The 28,000-nt window shown below is 54.2% G+C and overlaps 1 protein-coding gene across 1 annotated transcript; it reads left to right on the forward strand.

Annotated features, from left to right (window-relative positions):
* On the forward strand, positions 1–27,953 carry RGMA (repulsive guidance molecule BMP co-receptor a). The gene is made up of 4 exons (XM_024561777.3): positions 1–375; positions 9,772–9,887; positions 20,386–20,900; positions 25,810–27,953. The coding sequence occupies exons 1-4, from the start codon at positions 362–364 to the stop codon at positions 26,527–26,529; spliced, it is 1,365 nt and encodes a 454-aa protein (XP_024417545.2). The 5' UTR covers positions 1–361; the 3' UTR covers positions 26,530–27,953.
* Positions 27,954–28,000: the final 47 nt, after the last annotated feature.

Here is a 28,000-nt window from a genome sequence, read left to right on the forward strand (position 1 = left end):
CTCGCGACGCCGCGCTCCGCGGCTGCGGGCTGGGGGCCGGGCGAAGGAGGGGGTGGCTGGAGCCACCCGACTCTACCCGATTCCGCAGTAGTCTCCCGAGCGCGGGCTGCGCCGTGCGAGCCGCTGGGCAGGGGACGCAATAGCTAGCTGTTCGCTCCCGGGCCGGCTCCTCCAGGCGCTCGCAAGCATGCAGCGGAGGAGCTGGCGGTGCGTCCGGGGCCGCTGCTGATCCGGCCGGGGCGGCGGGAACCAACGCCTGCCGAGCCCCTCCCTCCCTGCCCCGGGGCCGACGAGCGGCTCCCGGGCACCCCCTCTTCGCCTGCAGCCCCGCCACGCCACCCCGCGAGGGCCGCAGGGGCTCATGCAGCCGCCAAGGTAAGCGCGGGCCAGAAGTGGGGTGGACCGGACTCCGAACTCCGGGAGGCGCCTCTGACATTTGCCGGGGCCACTGCACTGGTTGGCTACCTCCCTAGCCCCACGTCTCATCTTGCTCCCATCTTGCCCAGATTTGGAGCTTTGCTGTGCTTCAATCGCTTTTAGCTCTTGGCAGCAGTAAAGTTTTTGTGGTTTGGTATTTGCTCTTTTTTTCCTAAAGGGCTCTCCCCAGGCAGCCGGCAGCGCGCGTGGTTGGACAGTCTCGGCGAAGGTCTCCACTGTGTGCGGGCTGGGAGCTCCTTTTCCTCTGCTCGACCCTCTCCTCCCGGTAGCCAGCAATGGAGCCGGTCACCCGGCTACCCCGCCGAGAACCCCCAACTGGCTCGACTCGCCCGGCTGCCTCCTCCGGCGGTGCGCGGGTCTTTCTAAACCAGCTGCACAGCCTCAAGACTAGCGCCTGCGCCCGGGGGCGTCAGCTCAGCGCTAGGTCAGGGTTCGGGTCCCAGCGGTCCTTTGCCCCGGAGCGCAGGTGCGCTGGAAAATGCGGGACTTGGCTTAAGTGCTAAGGGATAGGGTTCCCAAGTGGCCTTGGCGTCCCTAAGTGGGTGATTGAGGTCTGCAGGCCAAGCACAGGGATCACTACGCGCCTAGCTCTCGCCTTGGCTCATCCCAGGGAACCAGCTGGGGCAGGAGGACAGGTGTATTTAGGGGGGTAGGCCCAGGTGGGGACGCTGGGATGCAATTCTTGATTGCATCCTGTTAATGTAATTGAATTGGATTTGCTCGGAGGTAGAATCAATTCCCTCAAATTGAGATTTTAATGGGGGCCTTCGAGCTGCTATTATGTAGTGTGGTTTCTGAAGGCGTTGGATTTTATTTATTTTATAAATAGGGTGTCTTGCGGACGAATTAGGGGAAATTGCGCCATCTAGAGGAAATGGTGAGCTGCGAATTCCTTTTAGGCCGCAAAGTTCTCTACAATAGATGTCTCTTGCGCCAGGTGGGGAGGTGGGAACCAGACTGCAAGGAAGACTAATTCCCTGTGTATCTACTAATTCCCTGTGTATCTCCCTGAGCCCGAGAGTCCGAGCTCAAGGGACAGAATTGCAGGTCGTGCTGAGTGGCATGGTCATGCCGTCACCTCAAGGAAATCCATCACCTTCTCCATCTGGCTGTAGGATCCTCCAGCAGAAATATAACATAAAATGTTACCTGCTGGTAAGAGGGGGTGCCTGTTCTTCAGGCATCTGTGGCAGAAATCTGGAAAGTCTGTGCACGAACCTGGCTCTTCTTTGCATCACAGATGAGTGATTTTTCAGGCAAATCTTGAGCCCTGATCCCTGGAAACAATTAGCTGTGCTCTGAAGGGCAGCTGAAGGAGAACTTGGCAAGGCTCTTACCAACCTGCGCAGATGTAGAAATGGTATTTTTACATCTACAAAGAGGTTTCCCACTGTTCCACCACCATATCAGGTGACAGGCAAGCCCCCTTATGAGGGACATAAGTTAACAACAGGACACACTTTGCTGGATGGCAGGCAGAGTGGAAGAAGGCTCTAGGTGGGGTGCCCACACATCCAGGCATTCTCTGTGGCTGAATTTTGCTGCCACCTTCCAGGCCAGATGGTGTTAGCAATGAGCGGAATTCTCTGTTTGAAAAGGGACCTTAGTCCTTGTAGTTAGTGTCACGTTCTGCTTGTGGTAAAGACCCTCCCTGATGAGATCCTTGGAGCTTCAGTGGTGGCCCTGCTCCCATCATTCCTTCCCAGGTGACAGACAGGTGCTTCCTGTCTGGATAGACATGAAGAATGGTAGGTGGCTTGTCTCCCACCCCCCAAGCTGTCTCTCCCATTTGCAGGTGTTTATTTAGTAACAAGATTTGTGAAAAAAGAAAAAAGAGTCTTGCAGCAACCTGGCAGTTTTTTTCAAGGAAGGCTTCTCTGATCTTTGCTGAGAAACCTCTGTTTGCCTTCTCTCCTGCCAAGCCTCCTCCAGGCACAATTCACTGCCTCCCTAGTGTGTGTAATAATACAAAATGAGGCGTGAGAAGCTCCTACTTAACATGCCTCTCCAACACCCAGTGTGGGACCAGACACAGGAATTGGTAGAGAGGAGACGCAAAAGAAAGTGAATAGACACTGAGCATCCCTAACAATGGGGCAGGGAGTTTTTTGAGCCACGCTCCCGATGTTTCTGCAGGTGCTGGAATTTCCATTTCTCAGAAGAAGAAACTGATGCTCAGAGAGGAGAAGCAGTGCGGGCAGAAGTCTGTGGAATTAAAGTGCTGTTTCCCCTACAGCCTTGCTACCAAATGAATTAAACTCAAGCACTTGCTTTTACGTTGTGTGGTCCCCAAATCTGGTTATGCCTCAGGAGGTACGATCACCAATCTCTCCAGAAATGTGCCATCCAGAGAAAGGGAAGGGATATTCCTAAGTGAGCTGAGCCTAAACAAGCATATTATCAGAACCAATGCAGCATTTCACTGGAGTCTGTTGTGTCGGTGAAATGAAAAGGTACCACTCCTTAAAGATCATTATTCTAGAACTTGAGTTATAATCGCAAAGAGAAGTTCAAATAGCTTATAAGCATCCATGGTGTCCCTGGGGCTCTTTAGGAGATGGCTTTGCTTTTCAAACACCATCATTGCTTATTCATTCCACAGACAACGTAAGTTCAACCTGAAGGAGGGAGGTCCAGGTTTTCCCACCCGTAGGGTATCCAGCCCCAAAGGACAGCTCAGCATTGGCCTCCCTTCCCTCAGCTTTAGAGCTGTGAAGGAGCAATAAACAGGGCAGTGGGAAAAACTAAGGACTGCCTCGCCCAAGGGTGCATACAAGGTCAGGGTCACCTATAGACCTGATGAGGTTCCTGATGGTATCCCTTCCCAGGTCCAGCCCTGCTCATCACCCCTCACTGCTAAGTTTGGCAGGTCGTTTTGCCCCATAACAGGGGATTCGTGGGAGTTACTATTGTTTTACATCAGTCAGTGTGGCTAAAATAGTCTGATACTTAGATTTCAATATACGGGTTTCAAAATGCTTCCCTAGCAATTGTGAAGCACATTGGTTTTGGATCTTGGATTTCTCAAGATCATATGGTGAGAAAAGGCCAGATGCCAGCCTCTTCCATGCTGTCAGGGTTTTACATTGCTTTTACGTTTCTCTGTTGAGAGCATTTTGATAAAGGATTATCCCTAAGCTCCAAGTACCTGATTTGTTTGTGAGTATATGGATTCTATTGGCAGCCTGACTGACTTTGGACCTGACAGGGAATATATCGCCCCTCTGAGCCTGGGCCAAGAGTTAGGGAGAACAAAGCAAACCCAAGCCAAGACGGTGCCCAGGCCCTCCCTTCCAAGGTCAACGACCCATCTCTGGGGGCAGAAGCCCATCTAGCTTTGAATTTGAGGCACACTCTACAGAGCATGCGGTCAGACAGGACTGCAGTGGATTGATGCTGTAGACAGGCTTAGCTAAGTGCCTTGTTGCGTGGTACTTGCCTGTCAATCAGAGGCTTTCAAGTGCAGGTAAGTACTATATGAAAACTTGACCTAAATATACCATTGAGAATGCAAAAGATAGAAAAAAATTCTATAACTATTTTAACTTATTAAGTTTATAGGGAGATGAGGGAGATTATTCAGGGAAACTTACGTTAAAATGGATGTTTTTGTTTACTTCTGGAAGATAGTATAGTTCTAAACATATTCCTGTCTCTAATGCACGGTCCATCATTAGACGTACAAGGCGTAGTGTCTGACTAACAACAGCAACAGCAGAAGCCCTGGGTGAGGACGAGAAGCAGCGTACCAGTCTCCTCATTTATGAATGGAGACGTGTGCGCCCATCCCATAGCTAAGAAGACCCTACAGTTACGCAGGAGACGTCTTCTCATAACAGGAGCTCACCAAAACTTGAGTATAACTGATAGTGCACTTCGAACCCACCAGAAGTCAAGTTTATCTAAGAGTCCTTGGAGAATTCTGCATATTTCCCCCCAGGTAGACACTCTCCTAGTCCAAACAATGGTTCTTATCCATGATATAAAACTAATATTGGCAACTACTTATCAACACTTTCTCTGTGCCAAGCCTCTGTATGAAGTGGTCTATTATTGTTTTCACTCATTTAATCCATATAAGAACCCCCTGATGAGCTACAGTATGTCCCTGATTTACAGGTCCAGGTCTCTGCTCAGCCTGCATGTTCTCGGCCAGCATGCTATGCTGCCTCTCAGTGTAGAAGTGAAGAAACCCCCTCAGCCTCCAACACATTTTAACAAGGACACCATGGAGTAGAAGGGAAAGTCACATAAATGTGACACGTATGTTCTTTCTGGATTGGCACTCTTCCCCACCTCCCATCAACTGGGGATCTTCTTTCCTCCAGCTTTGCATGAGCCATTCTAAACAACTTTGAACTTGATAAATAACTTGGTTATCTGTTCCTATTGCTAAACGTTTGTGGTATGTGTGCTTGGCACCAAACTGTTCATTAATCCAAATACTCCAGCCTTCCGCTGGTTGAGAGAGAGACAGAGACTCACTGTCAGTTCAAACACTTGCCTTTTGGTGCCTAAATGGTTCCAAGCTGGTTCTTCTCCCACGAACTTAGTGGAACGGGGAGAGGTAAACACTAGGTTGTGTGTTCCCCATGACAGGAACCTGGTGTATCTCGATATGGGCACACAAAAGCTGCTTTAGAACAAGAAGTTACTAAGTGTTTTTTACAGTGTGGTTTCAGATATGTAGAAGTATTGCTGGGGGTTATTAATGAAGAATTCATGCTGAGACCAAAGCACAAGATGTCACTCCTCAAATGGCATTTCCCACTCGTTCAGTGACGTGCTCACTTGGCACATTCAAAAATTCTACAGACGAAGCTCCCCAGAGTCAGAGGTGAGCAAGGCCAGTTAGTTACACAGCCAACACTACTTCACTGAACACACGGAGTCCCTCAAGCTAGAAGACCACCCTGCAGGCAGCCAGGCCATGATTCTGCACATTGAGAAGCTGACGGGGTAGAGATAGGACAGGGCACCCAGGGGCCACAGAGCTGGAGGTAAAGTTACCCCATACCCCTTGTGTCTTTCTCCGTATCTACTGCCGTGTCTAGAAGTCTCTACCTCAATGCTGACAGTTAAGCCATTCAGAATGCTATCACTTTCATCCCTGGCTTTCGAGGCAGAAGGATTTGCAAGCTTGTAGACCAGATAAGGGATGTGCTTTGGTGTCTCAGAGGAGACGCTCAAGAGGGAAGTAAGAAGAGGAGACTTTTGTGTAGGAAACTGCCGTTAAACACTAGTTTATAATCCCGGTAGGGAGAGATGGGAGAAGTATCAAAAGAGAATGTGGCTGCTCCAGAAGTTTACTGAGCCAACTCCAAGGTCAAGGAGGAGAGGTGTGAAAAGATAGAGGGGGGGTGGGGCTTAAATGCAACCCCAGAAACTGTTGGAGGTCACCAGAAGGGCTCCGACCCAGGCTGAGGCTGGGGGAGGAAAAGGGACTCCTTGCCTTGTCCAGAACAAGAGAATGAGCACATAGATGGAGTAGGGGTAACAGAGGCAGAGAGAAGACCAAATACTCTCCCATGCCTGGGAAGGAGTTAGTGAGCTCATTAGAGGTGGGGAGACAGCTGAGAGTCACCCAGGCCTACTACAGCATCAGCTGTTGACTTCTGGCGAGTTACCTGCCTTCTGCAGTGGAATTTGGGATAAGTGTGAGTTGTCTGACTTCCACATGAGAAGGGACAGAATTAACATCTTTAAATGGGAATTGAAGTCCTAGAGAGGATGTAGCTGTTCAAAGGCGTTTGGCATCCCTCATCTGGACTATTTTTTATATAATTCTGCCTGTACATCCCCTTTGGCTGGTGAACTCAGTTCTTCTCTGACTGCTTATGCCTTGCCATGACAGAAAGGTTCATAGGACTATTTCACTGAGAAAGAGAATGAGGTATGAACTACCCACCGGGGAGGGAGCAGGCGGGGGGTTGCTAATAGTTTTTGGTAAAATGATAGGTAGCTAGACAGCTTGATGGATTGATTGATTTTATATCTGTCTCCCCCGGGACCATCTGGAGGGAAGGGACCAGTGGTAATTAGAGATGCTAGTGATACCTAGTGGCCAAAGTGAGCAACTGTCCTTCCACACCAGCCCTGCGCTCAAAGGGGTACATGCCGGGCTCCTTGTCCACCAAGGGAGCCCACCCATGTAGGAAGGGTCATTTTTAATAGTCACTTTGGTGGAATATATACTAAAATGTAATATCACCTAGCATTTTTTAAAGTCCCAATTAACAGGACAAAGCACAACACACTTTCTGAAAAAAGACCGTGAAACCAGGCCAATCTGTGAGCATTCTCTGAGGAGGTAGAAACAGGCTTGGAGACCAGGGAGAAACCCAAGGATGAATTATGTTTAGACTTCCAAAATTCCTTCTGACAAAAGGCCACCCCCAGGGTCATTTATGATAGTAAGTTGTGCCAGAGTGTGGGGGAAATCGCCGCGGACTGGAATTGTCCTTAGAGGCGGGAAACAAAAAAAGCAGGATAAACAGGTACTTTTCTGGATGAATAATTATAAACAGTGGGGATCCCCAGGGATCACTGGTGCTCCCAGACTTAGTGTAAATGTTCATATTTCATCCGAAGCAGAGCATGCTCGGCTGGTTTCAGGCCTGTGGTTGAAATGGAGGCTGTGCAGAGCAATGGCAAACAAATGGTGATTAACAGCAGGCCAGGCTTAGGCATTAGCAAGAGAATGCATATTAAGCTTTTGCAGGGGCCAGCCTCACTTAATGCATTTAGGAGAACATAATCCAAATTACAAGAAAATGGACTCTGTCCATTCTGTTTACAGCCACAAAAGGGATCCTGGGGGAGTCTTTGCAAAATGCTTGTTTGCTAAAGGCCACGCAGGACCGAGTGTTCAGAAGGTATGCACCATGAGGCCCAGGCCACAACCTCAGGGAGAAGGTGTAAGCGATGGGACTATAACAGGAGCTGTTTGTCTGAAGTCAGCTACACTTTTAAGTTACATGAGTTTCTTTGGCAAATGAAATGCTGAGGTCCAAAACCCAGTGTTTCAAGAGTTTCTTATTCTCGCAAAGAGCTCGGGAGTTGTCAACAAGCTGGCCTCTTCGGCCAGCGTAGACAGGCTCCTCCAGGCCAACACAGCCCCACACTGCTCTAATGGGCCTGGGTTTCTCCTGATAGTCTCAACTGTGCAAAAGCCAAATCTGTACTTTTGTGATGTCCAAATTCAGCTGCGCACATTTCCCCTCATGAGAAAAAAGCCCTTGGCATTACCTCTTCCAAATTATCTGCTTCTGCCATGAGAATTGCTCCCCCTCTCCAAATGACAGCCAATGACTTCCCTGGCAGGAATGCTGGGGAGCTCCTGTGTCAGGTGCCCCTCCCAAATGGTATTATCGGCCTGCCCCTTACAGATGAAGAAACTGGGGTGTAAAGACCAGAGGTGTTGGTGTCAAAGGCCCCCTTGGGTCAGGGCAGGGCTGGAAGGGGCTGTACCAGGTCTTTTGAAATCACACCGCCTCTCTGCTGTGTTCCGGACCTGCAGATGAGGCGGCAGTGGTGGCGGTGCATTTACAGGTGGGAGTACGAATGGGTCCCTTCTCGCTCATTAGCAGGAGGCTTTAGATTAACTGTGAAAGGCAGACTCCAGCCAGTGGTGCTGACTGGTGGAGCTGGAATTGCCTCTGTGCCGTCTGGCTCTGTGCCTGCCTCAGTGCGCCAGGGCTATCCTGGGCTCCTGAAGATTCTACATCGTTGGGTCTGGCCCAAGGATGTGCCGGCCTGGAGAGGAATACCATTTGAGACCTGGATTTCCATGGGCAAACCTATAGTATTTTGCAGACCGGGGCTTCAGATGTAGCTCAGTTTAGGGAATAACCAGACGGAGCCTGTTAGACTGAGACCTACAGATTACAGGGAAATGCGGTTGCACCCCAACTGTAGAGGCCAGTGGGCAGTTGTTTGGCGTGGCCTTTGGCCCCAAGGGAACAACAGCTTCCTTGTGCCCCATGGCCTGGCTGGCCTTAGGAGGCCGTCGTGGCCTTTCTCACCTGTTTTGTAGAAGCCAAGATTCAAAGCATTACTACTCTGGGTTGTGTCTTTACAGACTTAGGGCTTTCTTCCTTTGCCCAAAGTTTGCTCCTGCAGAGGAGGCTCCCCTCCTGGCCGGCAGAGAGCCCTGCAGCCTGTGTGGCCTCCAGCAAGTGAGGACTGTGATAGTGCTTAAGAGAAACATCTAAATTGGATAAAAACTCAGACTTCTTTTCCAACGAAGCAGATGAATAGGCTTGGAAGTGACGTGAGGGGGCCAAAGGAGGAATTGGTTTGACTAAAAACACTTGCTCTGGCCTATTTGTATTCCATCCAAAAGATGTTTCTCAGGGGAAGCTGCCAGTCTCTTAAATATCCCAGGAGCAGCGGCAGAAGAGCTGCAAGGCCTAGGAGGAGCCTTGGGAGGAGACATTTCTCTCCCAGAAAAAGAAGCAACCAAGGGAAGGGAAGTCTTCACCCAGATGCCCTCCCAAGAGTGGACTTGGTGCCAGGGTCCTGAGCACCGCAGGGACGGCTGTATCCACACCTCCTCTGGGGTGGCAGTGGTCCTCCCCCCAACAGGCTCGCAGGCCCGCAGCTCGGGAGCGCAGCCAGGGCAAGTCCTCTTGGGAAGCAGCTTGGAGGGGATGCTGGAGGCAGCTGAGCCCAGGCAGGGTGGGTGGCCCGGGACAACAGCGGGCGGGCCTCAGGGTACGCTGGTGGCTGAGGTCCGACAGGCCATCCCGCCTAACCCCCAACAATTCGGAAGCGGATTTGCAGTCTCTTGCACCGGGGGACACATCTGAGTGAGAGAAATGAGCGGCTTCAGGACGAGTCTAGTTGGAAAGGGGACCTGGGGTTTGTGTCCCAGCGCAGTCTCTACTTGGACTGAATATTTACGGGGAAGAATAGGGGCGCGCTGCCGCCCTTGCACTCTGCAGGGCTGGCGGGCCTGGGGAGCGGGCCCGTTCTGCGTGAGAAGCCGCGTGCACCCTGTGTCCCGGGATCCCCGAGTTTCCCGGGGCCAGCGGGGCAGCCGGACCATCTCGGTCCCCGCCCAGCTTCCCCACCCCTGGCGGGCAGCGCTGAAACTCGAGCGCTAGGGGGCGGGCAGCGTGGCGGCGGGGGCGGCAGGCAGGGCCACGCCGACATTGGAGGGGACCGGGTGATGGATGGCGAGGGCGGGGCGCACTGGGAGGGGGCGCGCCGGGCGCCCGAGGCTGGCTGAGGGGGACCGAGCCGCCCGGCTCGCTGCTCCCGCCGGCGGAGCAAGGCTGCCCTTTCTCTGCAGCGTGATTGATTTTCTGCTTTTCTTCTAAACTCTTCTAGGAAGAGGCTAGTGGTAACAGGCCGAGCTGGATGGATGGGTATGGGGAGAGGGGCAGGACGATCAGCCCTGGGATTCTGGCCGATCCTCGCCTTGCTTCTCTGCAGCTTCCCCGCAGGTAAGGCATTGCTGCGGGAGCGCCCCCCCGGGGGATCCCACCTCCTATTTCCACGGGTCTTTGTTTCTCCCGTGCCCGGCCGTGGGGAAGGGGGGGGCGCCCTACTGGGGCTTCATTGCAAAAAGGCTGGACGCGGAGGTCACTTGAGCCGGAGGTACTTCTTTCCGAGAAAGTGGGGACCAGGGATACGTACCCTCGGAGCCCTGGAGGAGGGGGAGAGGGGGTGGCATGGTCTCGGAACTGGGGGCACTTTACCTGGCTCCTCACCCACCAGTGTGCAAACCTGCCGGTGCCTAGGGGTGGACTCGGGGCCGCCCCCGCGGTCCTAGCCAAGTCCCCGAGGCCCCTTCCAAGTGGGACCCCCAGCCTGGCCCCACGCGGGGAGCCCAAGGACTGGGCTCAAACCCGCCCGTATTCCTGTTTGATAACATCCCGCGTTGCCCCCTGTTTGTTTTTATTGTGTCAGAAAGGGAGAGAATTTCAGAATTAAAGCTGAAAAAGCCCATCTGTTTCCAATGAATCCCCCATAGTTTTTCACAATGTTTTTGGCAGATCACTGCTTTCAAATTCCTCCGAGCCCGGACCTCTTGTTTTTGTTGGGGGAAGGGAGACCAACTCCACAGAGAAGCATTTGTTCGTTCCCAAATGCTCCAGTTTCTTGACTTTTTTTTTTCCTTGGGGGGGGGAGGGGGGAGGCACGAAACTTAAATCCCTGCTCTGTTTTCTTTATAATGTTTCATAAAACTTTATTTCATTTTTGCCATATGCTACTCACAGCTGGGAAAGGCTAGTTAAACCCTTTATACCCATTTTTCTCTTGCTAAAAATACAAATAAACCCAGTGTCAGGGGCCAAAGGGTCCCCCTTGCAAGGCAGAATCTCCAGGCCATTGTGTTGTTGGGGCTCTGAGGTGTCTTGCAAAAATGCAAGTTTGTTTCCCTTCGTGTTGCAAGGAGCGGATACACAGCCCCCCATGCTCCACCGAGCTTTGCAAGAAAGGACTTGAGTTAGGCTGGGATGGGGTTGTTTTGTTTGCTCCTCAGCCAACTGGGTTTCAGGAACTGGCAGAACTGGGCCATCCAGGCTACAAGTTACTGCTCCCTGCAGGCGGACCATGCAGGCAGCTACGGGACCAGGGATCAGTTTACCTTCCACCCCACCCCTGCCTGGGATGCCCCGCCACGCCCTCTGGATCCAGCACACCCACTTCACACTCAGCAGGCACATCCCCAAGGGTGCCTTGGAGAGCTCTAACCTGCTCCCAGCCCAGGATTTCTTTGGGGAGGACCAGGGGAGAGGAGGGGTGTCAGTGCCTCGAAGAGCCCTTGGGCCTCCTGTGCCCTGGCCTGCCTGGGAGTATGAAAACCTCCATAGTGGGTCAAACAGCAGGGCGTCCTACTCTCCGCCCCTGCCATCCCCCAACCCTTTCTAAGGCAGTTTCTCCATCTACTGAGGTCTGGCTGAAAGGCTGATTTGGTTCTTTCCCAAGAACTAAAAAAATATAATTAAAAATGACCCTCTGCTTTAAAAGGAAGTTCCCCTTTTGGAGAGCGGGAGTTTGCAATATGTGTGGATCTCAGTTTGGTCTAGATAAAGATCCAGCCTATTGGAAGTTTTATCAGATGGGTTGATAAATGGCTTTTGTCCCTTGGCTGCTGTGGGGGATGTGATCTCAGCTCCAAGCTGAAATTGAGAAGGGGGGCTTAGAGGCCCTTAAAACAACACCTTCCTGCTCTTAAAGTGGCAGCGCTCGTTAACTTCTTGGGGAGAGAGGGAGGAATGGAAGGGCTGACAGTGCTCAGGGGCAGGGGGAGCTGCGAGGGCTACTGGTGGCAGCTTTGTTGTTGTTGCTTCATTTGTTCATCTTTGAAACTTCCAAGTATCTCCCATAGTCTGGGGAGAGCTGGTGGGTTATGTAATTCACAACCCAAATTCCATCACTTTTGTTTCCAAGAAGCCCATTTCTTTTTGGCTTCAAGGCTGGTAACTCAAACCTGGCAGATAGAACAGATAGCTGCAGTACTGTCATGCCAACTGGCTAATGTTTCTTCTAATTTGAGGCCCTAACAGCTGCATTTAGTCAAAATTGCCCACCTTACTGAAAGCTGAGCTTTCAGGATCCCCAAACTCAGTACACTGGGGGCCTCCGGAAAGTTGTATGCTCAAGAAACCTGGGTCAAAAGACAGTTTCTTCAGGCAGAGGTGAATCGGGCCACCTCCACGACAAAGAGATGGACTGTAATATTCTTTGATGCGTTGGCAGAGGGGCTGCTTTGGGGTTAAGTCAGAGAACCCGCAGGTCTGGGGGAGAGCAGGGTGGACATTGGGGGGGAAAAAAGAAGCTCTGGCAAGGGCAAGGTTGGGGGACCTTCAGGGACCCCTCGTGCCACGGCCTCTCCTGCTGAAAACAGGTGGACTGTAGCTCCAGCAGCCGCGTGAAAGCGTCGGTTTGTTCGATGCTAGTCAACTTGAATGACTGCCAGGAGTAACCCCAGGGGAGTGCAAATTAAATTGGACGTAGTTATGTGGAGAAAGATGCCTTAATTTCTGCTAGACTGAGAGCGTTTGTGTCATTCTGGAGTGTTTACTGTACTCGCTCCACGTTTATGGCACACCTACTGTGTTCCTGACTCGAGTGACATTGGGGGCCCTCATCTGAGCAAGGCTGGAGTCTGCCATCAAGGAAAGGGAAAGGGGTTCTCGGTGTCCCACGCTCTGTGAGTGTGTCTGCTTGGCCGGTGCTGCGTCTTTTAGCGGATGGACAGAGCTTAGCCACATCTCTCTGGGAGGGACGGGGGCAGAAAATGCTCCTTAGAACAGTCTTCCACAAATAGTATCCTGTTCAAAATACGAGTAATAGATACGTTTACAACACTGAAACCGTTGGGACTTCTTAAAACAGATTTCTAAGAGCAGCCCATCCGAGGCATATGTGGCCGACCCGTTGGCGCGCCTCCTGTAACTATGTATGCGTGCTGTACTCTGGCATGCTGGTTCTCAAAGTCTGGTCCTGGACGAGCCCCATCTGTCTCCCCTGGGCGCTTTTTAGAAAGAAACACAAGTTCTGGGCCCGCCCCAGACCTGCCGAAGCACATACTCTGGGGTGGGCCCTGTGGTCCGTACTTTGTAACAGGCCCTCCGGAGGTTCGATGCACACCCCAGTGTGAGGAGCTGCTGCGCTAAGAATTGCTGCCCTGCAGCCTTTCTTTTGTCTTTATTTTTTCCTCTGTTCCTTTAAAATGCAGCTGCTGTTAAAATGTTAGTCCTTGGTGGGGAGACTGAGGCTGGGGAGGCCAAGGCCCTCTGTAGCGTGCAGGCGCGTCTGTGGTGTTAGAGACTTGAGACTGTTTCTCTCAGAGCCGCTCCTCAGAAAAGTGCGAGCGAGTCAGTCAGCCTGCCTGCCCCATTACTGCCCTCCTGGTGGGCCTTTGTGTCCCAAAGCGAGAGAATGACACCATGGCCAGTTGCAAGAGCCAAGAGGCAGCAGTGCCAGCGAGCAGGCTGCTGCGTGACACCCCCAAGGGTCTGCCGGATGGAGCCTTGCCTCCCAGGGAGAGTGGGGGGCACAGTCCCACAGACAAGTGGCCCCTTAGGCCCAGAGTAGGAGTAGGATAGTAAGGAGAGGACGTCCAGACTTCCAGGAACCCTCTACAAGGCTGGAGAAATTACTAGCCATCACCCCAAAGCTCCATGAGATAGGGAGGAGAAGGTCCCAGGACCCTCTGGAGGTGAGAGGGTGGGGTGGGGCCAGTTTCCATATTGGGGGCAGCCCCCAACAGAACTGGGCAGAGAACCCGACTTCATGCTTTGGTTGAATGGCGGGGACCCATGCTGTTTCAGTACTTGGCTAATTCAACCTGACTGAATTGAAGGCACTGTTTCTTTCTAGGTGAGCAATCCATCTGAGTTTATCTGGGACTTTTCTAATTTTAAAACTGAAAGTCCCATGTCCTAAAAAAAGCCTTCTCTGTCCTGGGCACACCAGGATGATTGCTCACCCAAGATTCTTCCCCTCCTATCCCCTGGATTAGTACCGGCCTGTGTCTGTTAGGGACGCCACGGCCAAGGACCACAAAGGCCAGTCCCCTGGGGCTGGGCCCCCTTCCCATGCCCTTCCCTGCCAGTGCTCAGGGCCCCTTTGCTACAAGCAGCTGTCCAGCTCTAGGACCCACTTTCCTGCCACCCCCACCCAGCCCCCCCGCAAGTTGCCAAATGAATTGCAATCCTTTTTCCAAAATAAGTTTTTCTGGTTATAAAAACAATACTCATTTTTAAACCACCGGCTGAAAACTAAGTGAGAAAATGTAAACAACCCAAATTCCACCCTCTCAACAGACAGCTATCGCTAATGAACCTTCACATACATCCTTTGAGACATAATATCTTTATGTTGTTCTCTCCAAAGTATGATCATTTGAAGGAGAACAGTAATTTTTCATTTTTAAAGCTCTTCCATTTACTGAGTGGCCACAGTACATGTCAGGCGCTCTGCTACGCCCATACTGACCACCTCAGATCACCGCGCCTTCCTGGTGTGCGTGGTCGCGCCCACCGTACAGATGAAGAAGCAGAGGATCAGGAGGTTGCCTAATATCACACAGCTTGTTAGCAGCAGAATCAGAAGTAGAAAGACCCCAGACCCCTGCCCTTTTCCATACAGCTGATCTTGCATCGAGACACTCATTGAATTTGCTCCTTAGCCCATTAGACTGTGTTCTATGAGCTTACATGGCTGTAACGTGGGGAAAAAATAAGAACCGGGCTTCGGAGATAGGTGGTAGCAGAAGGAGGGATGAGCACATTTTCCATGGATCTAGCATCCTTGCCTCCTCCCAAGGCTCCTCTCTGCTCCCTTTCCGTCCCTGGCTTAGCATTCCAGAGAAGATGCCACCCAGCCATAGGTCGGGAAAACCAGTTGGCAGGGCTGTTGCTGTGCAAATTTTCCTGAGTCAGATATTATGTCTTTTGGGCTTTGTTTATTTATTCATGTCATGCACCATTTCACCCAAGCAGTCAGAATACCAAGACCTCTATTAAAGCTGTCCGTACCTCCACGCCTAGGTCCCTGCAGAAAGGAGCCCATTATTGCTCCCCACGCTACAGAATGTCCCACGGTCACAGGCTCACCCTCGTGTGTGTGTGTGTGTGTGTGAGCGCGAGCGCGAGCCCTGGGCATGTGCCCAACTGGCCTGCCTTTGCCCTCCCACTGCAGGAGGAAGGTGGAGGAGGAAGGCCTGCCTGCGGGTGGTGGTGGTGGAGAAAAGCCACTTCAAATGAGTGTTGACCTGGAGTGGCCAAGCAGATGAGTCCAGGGTTGCTGGAGGCAGAGCCAGAATGGAAAATTAGCATCTCTAGAGCTAGCCCTAGACTCAGGAAGATGGGTTATGCCTCGCCTCAAAGCAGAAAGACTGAATTGCCCACCTGCAAGCTTCAATTATATTTGAAAAGTGATGTCTTTCTTTGCCCATGACCGATCTCCTTGGGGAGCCCCAGTAGCTCAGTTCTGTGTCCTAAGCCAGGATGGTATGGAAGTGGAATCCTGTGCCTGGCCTTTGCCCACCACGGGGCCTCCTACCCAGAAAAGCCCTCTGCTGCCTGACTGGCTGTTCTGTTTGCTGTTGACTTGGCGCTGTATGGCCCCAGTGGGAGCTGGGGGAGGGCATCCAGTTTGTAAGCTGAGGTGTGCCCTCTTCCTTGGCACTTGGCGTGCTTTCTTGCAAGAACTTGGCCTGTAGGGAGGCTGGGGCAGAGCAGGCCTGGCTGGGTGGGGCCAGGGGGCAGTGCCTGTTGCCTCAGCCACCTCTGCCCACACTTGGCAGGGAGTTAACCCCTAGCTCCCCAGCCCACTCTCCTCCCCTTCCTAGCTCACTTGAGATTCTCCAAGAAAATTCCTCTGGCCTCGCTCTTTCTCCCCTAAGCCAGTTCCTGGAGGAAGCCCCCCAAAATTCCCAGTGCCTTCAGTGGAAGGGAGACAAGTTGGAGCCACGGGCTAGGTTAATTCCCTGGGACAGTCTTTGTCCGGACTGGGGAGGAACGCCTTTTCAGAAAGGCGATCGATTTTGCCGTACCTGGCGAAAAATCCAACCCGTCACCTGGGTGTGTTCCTTTTGGTGTCTCATGCCAAACACCTGTATGTTTACACCAGGAAGATGGAGTGACATTCCTGCAAGAGTGACCCAGACAGGCCGCCTGGGGCATCTATCAAGCAAGGAGACTCCAGAATACTGCCTGGGCCAGAGTTTACCAAATATCGGCCCCCGGTCGGTTTGCTGCCCCCTTCTAGGTTCAGTGCTCAGGGACAGGAGAGGGTGGACAATGGTCCGTTGCTCCAGCTGCTGCTGGGTCTTACAGTGGGAGAGACAGGTTGGCCCTCCTGCCTGCTGCTCCTTGCCCACCACCTTCAGGACCCGCACCACAGCTTGTGACCAAGGAGGAGCCTTAGTGCCAATGCTGCCCAGGGTGGGTGGGTGGGCAGTGAGTACTCAGGCTTCAGTGTGGCCTTTCCAGAGGCTGGGAAGCGAATTCTCTTTTAAGCTCAGCCCGCTTCTTATCCTGATTGGAGCCATTGCCTCCGAAGTTACACCACGTCCTAAAATGGTGTGCGGGGTGGTGCTGTGTACTTACTGAAAATTACCCAGGAGCCCCGTGATCAGATGGGTCTAGTCTGAAGTCATGAGGCTGATGAAGGAAAACCAACACGGGGTCTGTCCACAGAGGGACTTAGCATAGGGGATGGCAAATGGAGTGGAGGGAAAGCAAGAGCCTTGAGGGACCATAGGAAGTGGTTTCCACCCCTGGGGCAGGGGGTGGGAGGACGGGTCGCTGAGCAGAGGCCCCCTGCCTGGCTGGTTTCAGTACTTCGGAGTGGCAGTAGTGATGCTGACGGGGGAGAAGGGCCACTGTCCAGTGGTGGTGATAGAAACAGCCTGGGGACAGAGGGTACAGCAGTGTGCACCTCCATCTGTGTCTCCTTCATCCCTTGCCCCTTCGCAGCAGAATCTTATGGGGAGCCTGCTGGGGTTGCAGCTCCCCATAACAGAGGAAGGTGGGCGGAAGCTGGGGACATTCGCCTCCTAACAGGCACAGCTGGCGCTCGAGGCTCTGGTGTCCAGCCCCAAACCCCTGGCTCAGCGCCCACCCGCCAGCACTTAGCCCCTGGCCAACCTCAGCTGGTGGGAGGCCCCTTGTCTTCCTGGGACCTTGTGTGGGTGGCACCCATCAAATCCCACTGCCCTTCCAGACCCGGTTGAAATGCTACTGCATTTCAGAAAGAAATGATAGCGTCTCCAGCCTCCACTCTTCCATCGTTGTATTTTAGTACTCAGATGAAACATGCATTCTGGAAGTTTCCATGGCTTACTCTACCTGAGCACAGGAGCTCACTGGGGCTTGTTCCAGGAATGGCAAGAAGCTAGTGTCTGGCACAGAGCTGCATCCAGAACTTGCAGCAAGTCATGCAAGTTGCCAAGCAGAGGCGAAGGAGTTGCACATCCCAGCTCAGCCATGGGGCTTGTCTGCAAACTGAGCTTTACCCCTTTAAGAAGAGGCAGGTTTTTCTGTTTCCTGGCTCACCCCACCCCTCCTGCCCGGCATCTGAAACCTGATCTAATCCCTTTGCACACGGGTAATTTATTGGTCTATTGGGCTTTTCTTGGTGGCAAATTGCATTGTCTTTATTCCTGGGTTCAGGCTGTAGAGCGGCTCGCCGCATTCCTAAGACTCCTTTCTCAGGGGCCCGTCCCTCACACCCACTCTGCGGGCCGCCAAATACGTTTTATTGGGCTTCTTTGTCATGCAAACAAGGCGGTATAATCAGGCTATTATTCTGAAAGATTGGGCTTGATTAACAGTTCAAAGGAGGTCTCTGAAAGCAGCTAATGCCGCTCTGGTGCACTCTGGTGGGTAAATATTTTCATCCCGCCTGGGATGGTGCAGCTGGTACTCCAAGCTCCCTGCCTCCCTCTTTCTGTTTCTCAGAGGTGCTAGGTTGCTGTCAAGGATAGTCTTTAAGCCAGAAAAGCCGTGTGGCTGTGATTTCTCTCTCCGCTGTGTCTCAGTCCACGAGGGAGGTAGTCTGGAGCCCACCTCCCCCAAATGGGAAATGTTACATAGGTGGGGTGCCGCTGAGTGAGGAGTGTGGGAACCAAGGATTCTGGGACAAAAATGAGGGGCTTCTGCTCTCAGGGGACTCGAGGGCGGGAGGTGGCACTTGAGCTGGGGTATCATGGCTGCACAGACAGTTCAGCCAGGCCCACAGAATGGCTGGAGGGTGAGGCCAAAGATGACGACAGGAGAGCTGAGAGGCTGTCTTCGATATGCATGGTGGCCACATTCGAGCCTTTTCTCTGTGGCTCTACAAGAAGGATGGAGGTCCCGTGAAAGTCCCTGGGAGGCAGGGGTGGGTGCATAGCTGGAGCATCCCAGAACAGAGGGGACAGGCCATGCTACCGGCAGATTTCCTGCCTTGGGTGCTGGCTGGCTGGAGTTAGAAACCAGTGATCTCGGGCATCCCTCTGGCTCTGGGTTTTAAAACTCCATGGCATTATCTTGAGAAGGCAACACAGAGGCTGGTCACAACGTGACCATTTTGATAGAGTCCACTGCACAGAGGACAGGGACTGCTGGCCGTCATTGCACAGGTCAGGAGCAAATAGGTCGGATGGTTGCCCGGGGTTCACTCCGCCCCCAGTAAGTCTGGGAGACCTGAGCATAGGCATTGCCTATACCTCCTCTTTCCCCCCTGGCCAGCTGCATCTCTGCAGCCTCTGGATTCTCCTGTTTGTCCCCCTGTAGCTAATTCTGAAAGTGCTGTCCCAAGAGGCCTGGGTCAGAACAAAACATGCATAGTGGGCTTCAAAGGAGCGTCAGTCGCTGTGCAGTGCCTTTGCAATTTCCTGGGCCTCTGGGGTACAGCCCTGGGTATGAGAGCTAGCAGAGGCCCCGAGAGCCGTCCCTGCCAGAGGACATAGTGGCCAAGATGGAAATCTTATTTCCAGTTGGTTTCTTTAATTCCCTGGCACCGACCTTATTGGCTGTCTTGGATCCATCAAGAGGTGGCCGAAGGGCCAGAAGGGGCTGCCTTGCTGTCTGCAGCCACATCTCTGCAAAGGGGCTTGTACCAGTTGCCATAGGATCTATGTCAAACTCTCAGACTCTTCTCTCTTGCGTCTTGGACACTCACATCAGAAAAGGCCAAGGTTTACTGCCGGGAATTCAGGTCTTGTGGTTTTTTATCAGGGATGCTGAACATAAAAATCAGCACCTCTGGAGTCTCTTTGGCAGGTGACGCCACAGCTGAGAGCTCTCTCCCTTTTGATGCTGGGCCAGGTTGCATTCCGGTCCCTGACCTGGGAGGCCTTCAGCCTGTGATTTAGTGGGGCAGACGTGGGGTGGCAGGATGGCTCCCAGGGGGTCAGCGAGCCCCTCGTCTCACCAGCATGGGGACTGTCCGGCCCTGGCGTCCCTGATGCCCTTCCCCAAGACTACAAGGAAATGACAGCCCCATGCATGTCCACTTGAGGCAGGCGGGCCCTGAAGAGCTACGTCTGCGCCTGGAGAGGTGACAGAAGGGAACAGCAGCCATCAATTCCAGTCCCAGCCTGTCACTCTCAGTGGCCTCTTGCAAGCCACCCCCTACCCGAATCTACACTTTCTCCACCTAGAATGGTGCTTGGGCTTCCTCTTAAACTCGTAGGAAGATTTGCAAGGGCCGAAGCTTTTAAGCAGCTGGGGACATCCAGGAAGTCAGATGTGTGGAAACCACGGTTCTCACGTATGGTCGTTTGTAGCCATCATGAGGGTCTCAGAGCTTGTGAAGGACTTTTTTTTTTTAACCACGCATTGTGCAAATCCAGAGTTACCACCCTCGCTTGCTTCCTAGCTTGCTCTCCTGAGCAGGAGAGAGAGGGAGGGAGCTAAGCAGACAAGGTGACCAGAACCAGGCCCTCTGTGACGAGGGCTGATCCAGTATCATACTAGCCAACACTCACTGAGCTTTAGCTGAATGCTGGTGCCTTTCTAAGTCCTCTCACACTTTTAGCTACCTCACGCTGAAGCTACCATTACCCATTTTCCAGATGAGTATAATGAGACACAGAGAGGTTAAGTAATTTGCACAAGGTCACACAGTGGCAGAGCTTGGAATGCATTCATTCCCTGCCAGATTTCTGCTGCTGTTGCCAAATTCTCAGGGGGTGGCTGTGAATGTGTTAACTGCTCCCGCAGTCCTGCCCACCCCCGAAACACTGACCAGTCCCATCCATGGGCTGTGGGGGCTGTGGGAGAGCTGCCACAGCCCTTGTAGTTTGTGGGAATGCATGCCTGGCTGCTTGGGGTTATTCGGGCCTTTGCAGAAGGATCTGGACAGCTGAGAGCCTGCACTTCACTACTACCTTTGGATTTGTTTTTTTTCTCCAACTCTGTGGGCTGGTGCAGTGTGGGTGTTCTTGGGCATGCGCCCCCCCCCCCCCCAATGACGCGTCCCGCTGTTTCTCTGCAGCCACCTCCCCGTGCAAGATCCTCAAGTGCAACTCTGAGTTCTGGAGCGCCACGGCAGGCGGCCACTCCCCAGCCTCGGACGACGCCCCCGAGTTCTGCGCCGCCCTGCGCACTTACGCACTGTGCACACGGCGCACGGCCCGCACCTGCCGGGGCGACCTGGCCTACCACTCAGCAGTCCATGGCATAGAGGACCTCATGAGCCAGCACAACTGCTCCAAGGATGGCCCCACATCGCAGCCGCGCCTGCGCACGCTCCCGCCACCGGGGGACAGCCAGGAGCGCTCTGACAGCCCCGAGATCTGCCACTATGAGAAGAGCTTCCACAAGCACTCAGCCGCCCCCAACTACACGCACTGCGGCCTTTTTGGGGACCCGCACCTCAGGACTTTCACAGACCGCTTCCAGACCTGCAAGGTGCAGGGCGCCTGGCCGCTCATCGACAACAATTACCTGAACGTGCAAGTCACCAACACCCCTGTGCTGCCTGGGTCTGCCGCCACGGCCACCAGCAAGGTGAGGGTGTGCCTGAGGCTGCAGCGGCCCCGGCGGGGTCCTGTCACCCAGGCCTTGCTGTTGGGAGGCCCCGGCGTGGCCTTCTACCCACTGTGTTCTCACTCTCAGTAAGTGAGCAGGTTACTTAGAATGAGAGGTTTTTAAAGTTGCTGAGAGTGTGGTGCTTCTCACACTGCTGCACACTTGCACTGTGGGTTTGTGAAATCGGCTTTCAGGGTGGGGAGGTATCAGAAACCATCATGTGTGTGTCTACACACACACACACACACACACACACACATGGTTTGTTGAATCGGGCAGGGTGGAACAGGGTAGTCCACCCTGTTCGTTTCTGTATACGTTTAGGTATGCAGGAGCTGGCATACCCAAAAGGCAGTTTACGAGTGCACCATACACAGTAAGGGCAAATGTTTAAGGAAACCTAGTTTCTGTTCTGTGTGCACACGCATGTGTGTGCGTGCATACGTGTGCACACCTGTGGCCCAGACAATGGTACAGCCCGGTCCACCCCAGGTTCGTCTTCTGTACTCACTTCTGGAGGGTGTCCCGTGACCTCATGTGCAGACTCAGCCAGAAGGCTGCAGGTAGACTCTCAAGAGTCCAGGCTCCGGGGACACCTCTGCCTCCTCGGGGCCAGGCCCATCAGAGCCCCTGGGGTTTCCAGGTTGGCTACGGGTCTGTTTTCCTAGGAGCAGCCTGCGGCCAGGGTGCCAGGCTGGCCCACAAGGGTGTTTCTGTTCCTTCCCATCCCTCCCTGCCCCAGTGGACAGCGAGGTGACCTGGCAGCCAGGAAGATTCCTGCCACTTCCCTCTGTGCCGGTGGCCCTTGCATGCCCACAGAGGGTCTCTTTCTGAGACCAGCTGCTGGGTAGGAAACATGCAGTCTTTGCCCGGTGGACATACTCACAGGCCCTTAGTGCCAGGCCTTGCAGCCTAGTGGCAGCAGGGTTGTGGTCTGCGCTCTCTCTGCCCTGTCCCCCTCCCCGCCCTCCACAGACTGAGGGGGCCCCATGTCACCAACCCTGTCTGCATTCTCTGCAGCCCCTTCACTTACCCACCTCCTACCCTAGATCCAAGATAAATGAATACTGGGGGCCTGGGGCCTTCTAAATCCAGTAGCAAACACACTCTGGAAGGGGACCCCGCCTCCGTGTCCCATGCCAGCAGGGGCACATGGGAAGGGAGCTGCCCCTCCTAACCCAGCAAGGTGTAAGCACCAAATGTGATAACCGAGCCAAGGGAGGAATTGTGATTAGTGACCAGCTAGGCAGGGCTGCTGCCCCTGGTGACTGCGGGGGGACACAGAGTGAGAGCCATCAGGCCACAAACAACTGGAGCCTGCAGGCTGGGGCAGTGTGCCTGGGCTTAGAGCCCCCAATCCCGCCCTCCATCTCTGCTGACACTCACTGGGGCGCTGAGCCCAGTGATGCTGTCCAAAACCCAAATGGATTAACCATTCATTCTTATTCTCCGTTCTCTCACTTGGCTGTATTTCCCCAGTGCCTGCTCTGCTGCAGGCTCACTGCTGGGTATTGTAGTTGCAGGCCAGCCCCAGCAGCCCAGTTTCCAGAAGGCTATGGGGCCCTGAAGCAGAGCAGGACCTGCCCAGTACCTCCTGGCTGCAGCGCAGGCCCACCTTGATTTTGCAGCAGGCTGAGAGCGTGGCGGCTTTCTGCTCTGTCCCCGTCAGCCAGGAGGCAGCACGTGGCCCTGCTAGAGGCCCAGCAATGATAGGGTCAGTGCGGCCTTATGGTGCTCGGGTGAGAGGCGTCACGGCTGTTTTCTGACGCCTGGGGCCTGCCCTTCCTGTTCCCGTAGGTCCCACTGCAGAGGGGTGTGTGTCGGTCCATTCGTTGAGTCAGCAAACACCTCCTAGACACCTCTTCTGTGTCAGCCTCTGTGCCGGGGGTGGCCTGCCACCCACAGCTTTCAGGCTAATAATGGAGAACAGAGACCAGCAGACGGTGTTGGTGCCAAGGATGCTGAGGGCTCCACCCAGAGCAAGGGGTGGGGGTGGTTCCTTCAAGTCCTTGCACTGATACTGTCCCCCAGGACGGGTGTGGGCAACCTCAGAGCCAGGGTGAGCGTGAGGGCAGCCTGGAACGCCCGGGGAAGGAGGAGGAGCTGGGGTCTTTTATCTCCGAGCTGATGGTGCCTGGGCTTTTTCAGTCCTGGTAGGAGCCCCCTGTTCACCTGACCCCTCTCTCCTCCAGCCTTCCCTGGGTGTGGCACATTTCCTCATTTCCCACAATAATGCCATCATCCCTCCCGGCCCATCCTTCTCTTCTTGTGGAAGAGCAAGATCTGGTCTGCCATTTTAGCCAACCTCCCACCCCATGGGACTGCTTCCCGTGCCTGTCTCCTTCCAGCTGTGCTGGTAGCACCCCACGCTGCAGGTGAGGAGACAGGTTCAGGGAGCAGAGAGAGGCCCTCTGGCCTCTGCCCCCCATCCCCTCTCCCCCTCGCTGGTCCTACTGGTCCACCATTGTCATGCTCTACATTATTCACCTCATCTACTTGGTCCCTGACCCCTTCCGCCCCCACCCCCGAGTGTGAGCTCCATGAGGATGAAGTGTTGCACTGTTTTGTTTCCTGTGTGGATAGAGCCCCAGTACCAGGCCTAGCATGTCGTTGGTGCTCCGTGAACAGCTGTGGATGAAGCCCAGGCTCTGCCCCAGGCACCTCTGGGAAGGGAAGGGGGCAGCAAAGGCAGGAGCAGCAGCCCCGTGCGGGGCCCTGTTGGCAGCGAGCCGCCCGGCTTTCGACATGCCCCCTTCATGCTGTTACTTGTGGTTGAGTCCCTGGCACCCATGCCAAGAGGAGTCAAGCCGCCTGTCAGGCTTCCAGGAGACTGTCTCCACGAGAGATGGCAGTTAGAGCAAAACCAGCCTTTCCTGTTCCAGGGAGACGGATGGCACTTGGAAAGCAGCCGCGCCCCCCCCCCCCCCCCATGCCCCTCCACACACAGTGTCTGTACACCAGGCAGGGACACCAGAGCCCCTCATCCCACGCCCCCTCTTCCAATGACAGGACCACCCACTGCCCAGACCACCCTGCCTGGCCCACCTCCTGGCACCCCCACAGGCAGCCTTCACATCAGGGCAGGAGCCTTGGATGGAGAAAAGGAAGCAGCAGGAGGTGGAACCATATGAAGTTGCCATTTTTTATAAGCTAGGCATGGTAGCAAGTGGCAGTTTTATATGGTTCGATGCAGATTGCTCAAAGCAGGATGGAGAGGCTGCGGCCACCTTTAACATCCCACAGAGCACCAGCTCGTCCTCATGCCCCATGTAGACAGCAGAGTTGCAGGTGCCCCTTGGTCCAGTGGGCAGTGGCCTTAGAGGCACCAGCTGAGCCCGGGAGCAGGAACAGGAGAGGCTGTGGTGGTTTTCTCTCCCAGTTTTGCGTATTTCCAGCCCATGCAATCCTCCTAGTTAGGATTATAGAGGAAAGAAGCCAGACATCTCTGCCACAATTGTGGGTGTAGGGGATTCACACTCAGGCCCTGAGCTGTTCATCTCCCATCCTTCTCCCAGGCCTCCCACACTCTGGGCTTGTAGCCACAAAAGCTCAGGGGCTGGAAACAGAGACTGGTCCCGGCTCTGCTGTTTGCTAGCTGTGTGACCTTGGGCAATTTGCTTTACTTCTCTGAGCCTGAGTTTCCTGTCTGTAAATCGGAGGTAATGTCACCCTCTGCTGCAGTGCCACACGGGACTAGAAATAATGTGGTGCCTGGGACACCGATGTAGTGAGTATGCCTGTGTTCTTGGTTTTCGGGAGGTCAGTGACTAACGTGACTAATCGTGGGTTCAGCCCAGCCACACCCCCTGCCATGGGCTGAAGTGCGAATGGGCCTCCCAGCTCCAGCCCTGGCCAGGGTTTCACATTCAGCCTGGAGATCCCATCTTCTTTTTGCCAACATGCACCTTCTTCCTCTCCCTCTGCTTTCTGCTCCCCTCCAAGGCCTGCCTGCATGGGTTTTGCCCCTCCCCTATTCTTTCTTCCAACATCAGTGTCTTCTCTTCCACCTGCTGTTGCATCCAGGCTGTGGCTTACAGTCCTTTTTCAGGAATTCTGCTGGAGGCCCACCGTACTGTGAGAGATGGTGTGAGACAGTTGTGCACCATATTGGTTTCCTATTGCTGCTGTAACAAATACCACAAACTAGTGGTTCAAACAAATAGACCTGTATTGTCTTATGGTTCAGGAGGCAAGAAGTCTGATACACATCTTCTGGGGCTAACGTGAAGGTATCAGCAGGGCGGGTCCTTCCGGAGGCTCCGGGGACAGTTCGTTCATTATCTCTTCCAGCCTCCAGTGGCTGCCAGCATGCCTCAGCTTGTGGCCACATCACTCACTCGAGTCTCTGCCACTGGAAACGTAGCCTTCTTTTCTGTGGTCAAATCTCTGCTTCCATCTTGTGAGGACACTTGTGATTGTGTTTAGAGCCCACCCACGTAATCCAGGATGATTTCTCCATCTCAACCCCTTCATCCGATGCCCTCTGCAACGCTGTTTTGCCCTCCCTGGTCACACTCACAGGTTACAGGGACGAAGGCCCTTACCTTGGGGGCACGTTACTCAGCCTGTTACAGTGCATAAGGGCCTTTATTTTTAATTAACGCTGCTTTTCTTTTTACAGTTCACCTTTCTATATAGTAAATGAGCTGGTTTTCTATTTAGGGTAATAATACAAAGTTCCCATTCTATTTTTTTGAAGTAAAAACAAGTTGTTTTAAAGAAAAATATTGAGTGCCTAATAGTTTAGGAGACACTGGGACAAAATGGGGTTTGGGGCACCCTGGGGCTCCTCCGTGCCTCTGTGGAGCTTTGTGAGCCTGGGGCTGGGCCTTCTCCCCCAACAGCTGTCTGCTCCGTCTAACCCCACTCTCCGCCTGCTTCCCTGCAGCTCACCATCATCTTCAAAAACTTCCAGGAGTGCGTGGACCAGAAGGTATACCAGGCTGAGATGGACGAGCTCCCGGCTGCCTTTGCTGACGGCTCCAAGAACGGTGGGGACAAACACGGGGCCAACAGCCTGAAGATCACAGAGAAGGTGTCGGGTCAGCACGTAGAGATCCAGGCCAAGTACATCGGCACCACCATCGTGGTTCGCCAGGTGGGCCGCTACCTGACTTTCGCAGTCCGCATGCCAGAGGAAGTGGTCAATGCTGTGGAGGACCGGGACAGCCAGGGCCTATACCTCTGCCTGCGGGGATGCCCCCTCAACCAGCAGATCAACTTCCAGGCCTTCCAGGCCCACGAGGGCCCAGGCGCCCACAGGCCCCAAGCTGCCAGCCCTGCCCCCGCCGCCCCCGACACCTTCCCATATGAGACGGCCATGGCCAAGTGTAAGGAGAGGCTGCCCGTGGAGGACCTCTACTACCAGGCCTGTGTCTTTGACCTGCTCACCACAGGGGACGTGAACTTCACACTGGCAGCTTACTACGCCTTGGAGGATGTCAAGATGCTCCACTCCAACAAGGACAAGCTGCACCTGTATGAGAGGACACGGGAGCCACCCAGCCAGGCGGCCACTGCAGGGCTGTCTCCAGCCCCCAGGCTCCTTCTGGGCAGCCTTCTGCTCCTCGCCCTGCTCCCTGTGTTCCTGGAGGCGCTTACTGCATAGGATGGAGAAAGTCACACTGCCTGTCACCAAGCCAGCCTGCAGCTACAGAAGGGTTGGCTGCTTTCCAGGGGCCCCTCAGTCTCTGCAGGGGCTAGAAGCGAAGGTGGCGGCCGGTGAGCTGTGGGATGGTTACCTCAGAGCGGCCCCTCACCCTCTCCAGGGCCTTGGACAAGGTGGTGGTGACTGACCGGTGCTGTGATGTCTGTGACAGTAGAGCTGTGTGAGGGGGAGAGCTGCTCCCCCCTGCCCACCCCGCAGTGTGAATGTGCAAAACCGAGCCCCTCAGGCTGGAGCCCCCACCCCACCAGAGACACTGGGAAAGGTCAGAGTCAGCTCCTCCTGCCCCCCTGCAATGCACTGAACGGCCCAGCCAACTGCTGCACGCGCCCGCCTGCCATACGCGCACACTTCCACGAGCACACTCGCACACACTAAGCTGGCAGGGCTGGAGCACCCTCAAGGCTGGACCCCCAGGCAGGGCCTCCTTTCCCGTGGGGCCTTAGGGCACCCGGACCCCTGCCTCAGGAGCCCCCAGCTGGGGACAGTGCATGTTGGCACGTGCTTGGAGCGATGCCACTCGTGGGCTCGGATACCCTTCTCTGGCCCCTCTTCATTGTGCTTAGAAAGTTGAGTTTCTAAATGTTTAAACAGAGAACTACCCTTTGATTTCTGTTCCTTCCTCTCCAGCAGATGGTAAGCCCCCCCTGGGCAGGGGGCTTGGGCCACAGGGTGTGGTCAGGAGACCAGTGGATAGGGCCAGCTGGCCTGCCCTGATCCTCTGCTCTCCCCAGCCGTTCCCCAGCGCCCTGCTCCCTACCCTGTCTACCCAGGGCCGCGTCTGGGGAGAGGAGCAGCCTTGGCAGGGTCTCCCCTATCAGGTCCCTTCCCTTAAGCCTGGGGCCACACAGCCAGGAGAGACCTGCTGCTGGGAGCCCTGGCTGCCCATCCAAGGATCCCTGGACCAGCTCTGCCTCTGCTGCTGCCCCAGAGAACTGCAGAGACCAGCACCTGTCTGGGCTCTGCTCCCAGATGGGCTGCTGGGCCCCTGAGGGCCATTCCCCCAGAAGCCCTGCAGTCCCTCATTGTCCCCACCTGCCCGCCGGCACCAACTTGGCCCTTCTGCTGTTCCCCAGGGACCTCTCATACACTGGCCTCCCCCTCCAAGAGGTCCCCTCTCTGCCAAACCTGGGTGCGCAGGTGGGAGGGGCAAGACCCCTACTGGTTATTAGACAGCCCCTATGTTGGAAGGAAAAAGTAAAGCACTTTATTTTGGTTGTGTTTGCTCACGTTCTGCTTGGAAGTGGGGACCCCTCACTGCGTCCTTGTGTCTGTGACCTGTGTGGAGTGTCACCGCGTGTACATACTGTAAATTATTTATTAATGGCTAAATGCAAGTAAAGTTTGGGTTTTTGTTTTGTTATTTTCCTCTGGGCTGTGTGTTGGAGTTTGTTTTCAGAACGGACTGCTTCCT

The sequence above is a fragment of the Desmodus rotundus genome, chromosome 10 (assembly GCF_022682495.2).
Source record: "Desmodus rotundus isolate HL8 chromosome 10, HLdesRot8A.1, whole genome shotgun sequence".
Taxonomy (NCBI): domain Eukaryota; kingdom Metazoa; phylum Chordata; class Mammalia; order Chiroptera; family Phyllostomidae; genus Desmodus; species Desmodus rotundus.

Coding starts and splice junctions, on each gene's coding strand:
- RGMA (XM_024561777.3), top strand. Junction 9,888..20,385: donor TCTCTGCAGCTTCCCCGCAG/GTAAGGCATTGC, acceptor GTTTCTCTGCAG/CCACCTCCCCGTGCAAGATC. Junction 20,901..25,809: donor CCGCCACGGCCACCAGCAAG/GTGAGGGTGTGC, acceptor GCTTCCCTGCAG/CTCACCATCATCTTCAAAAA.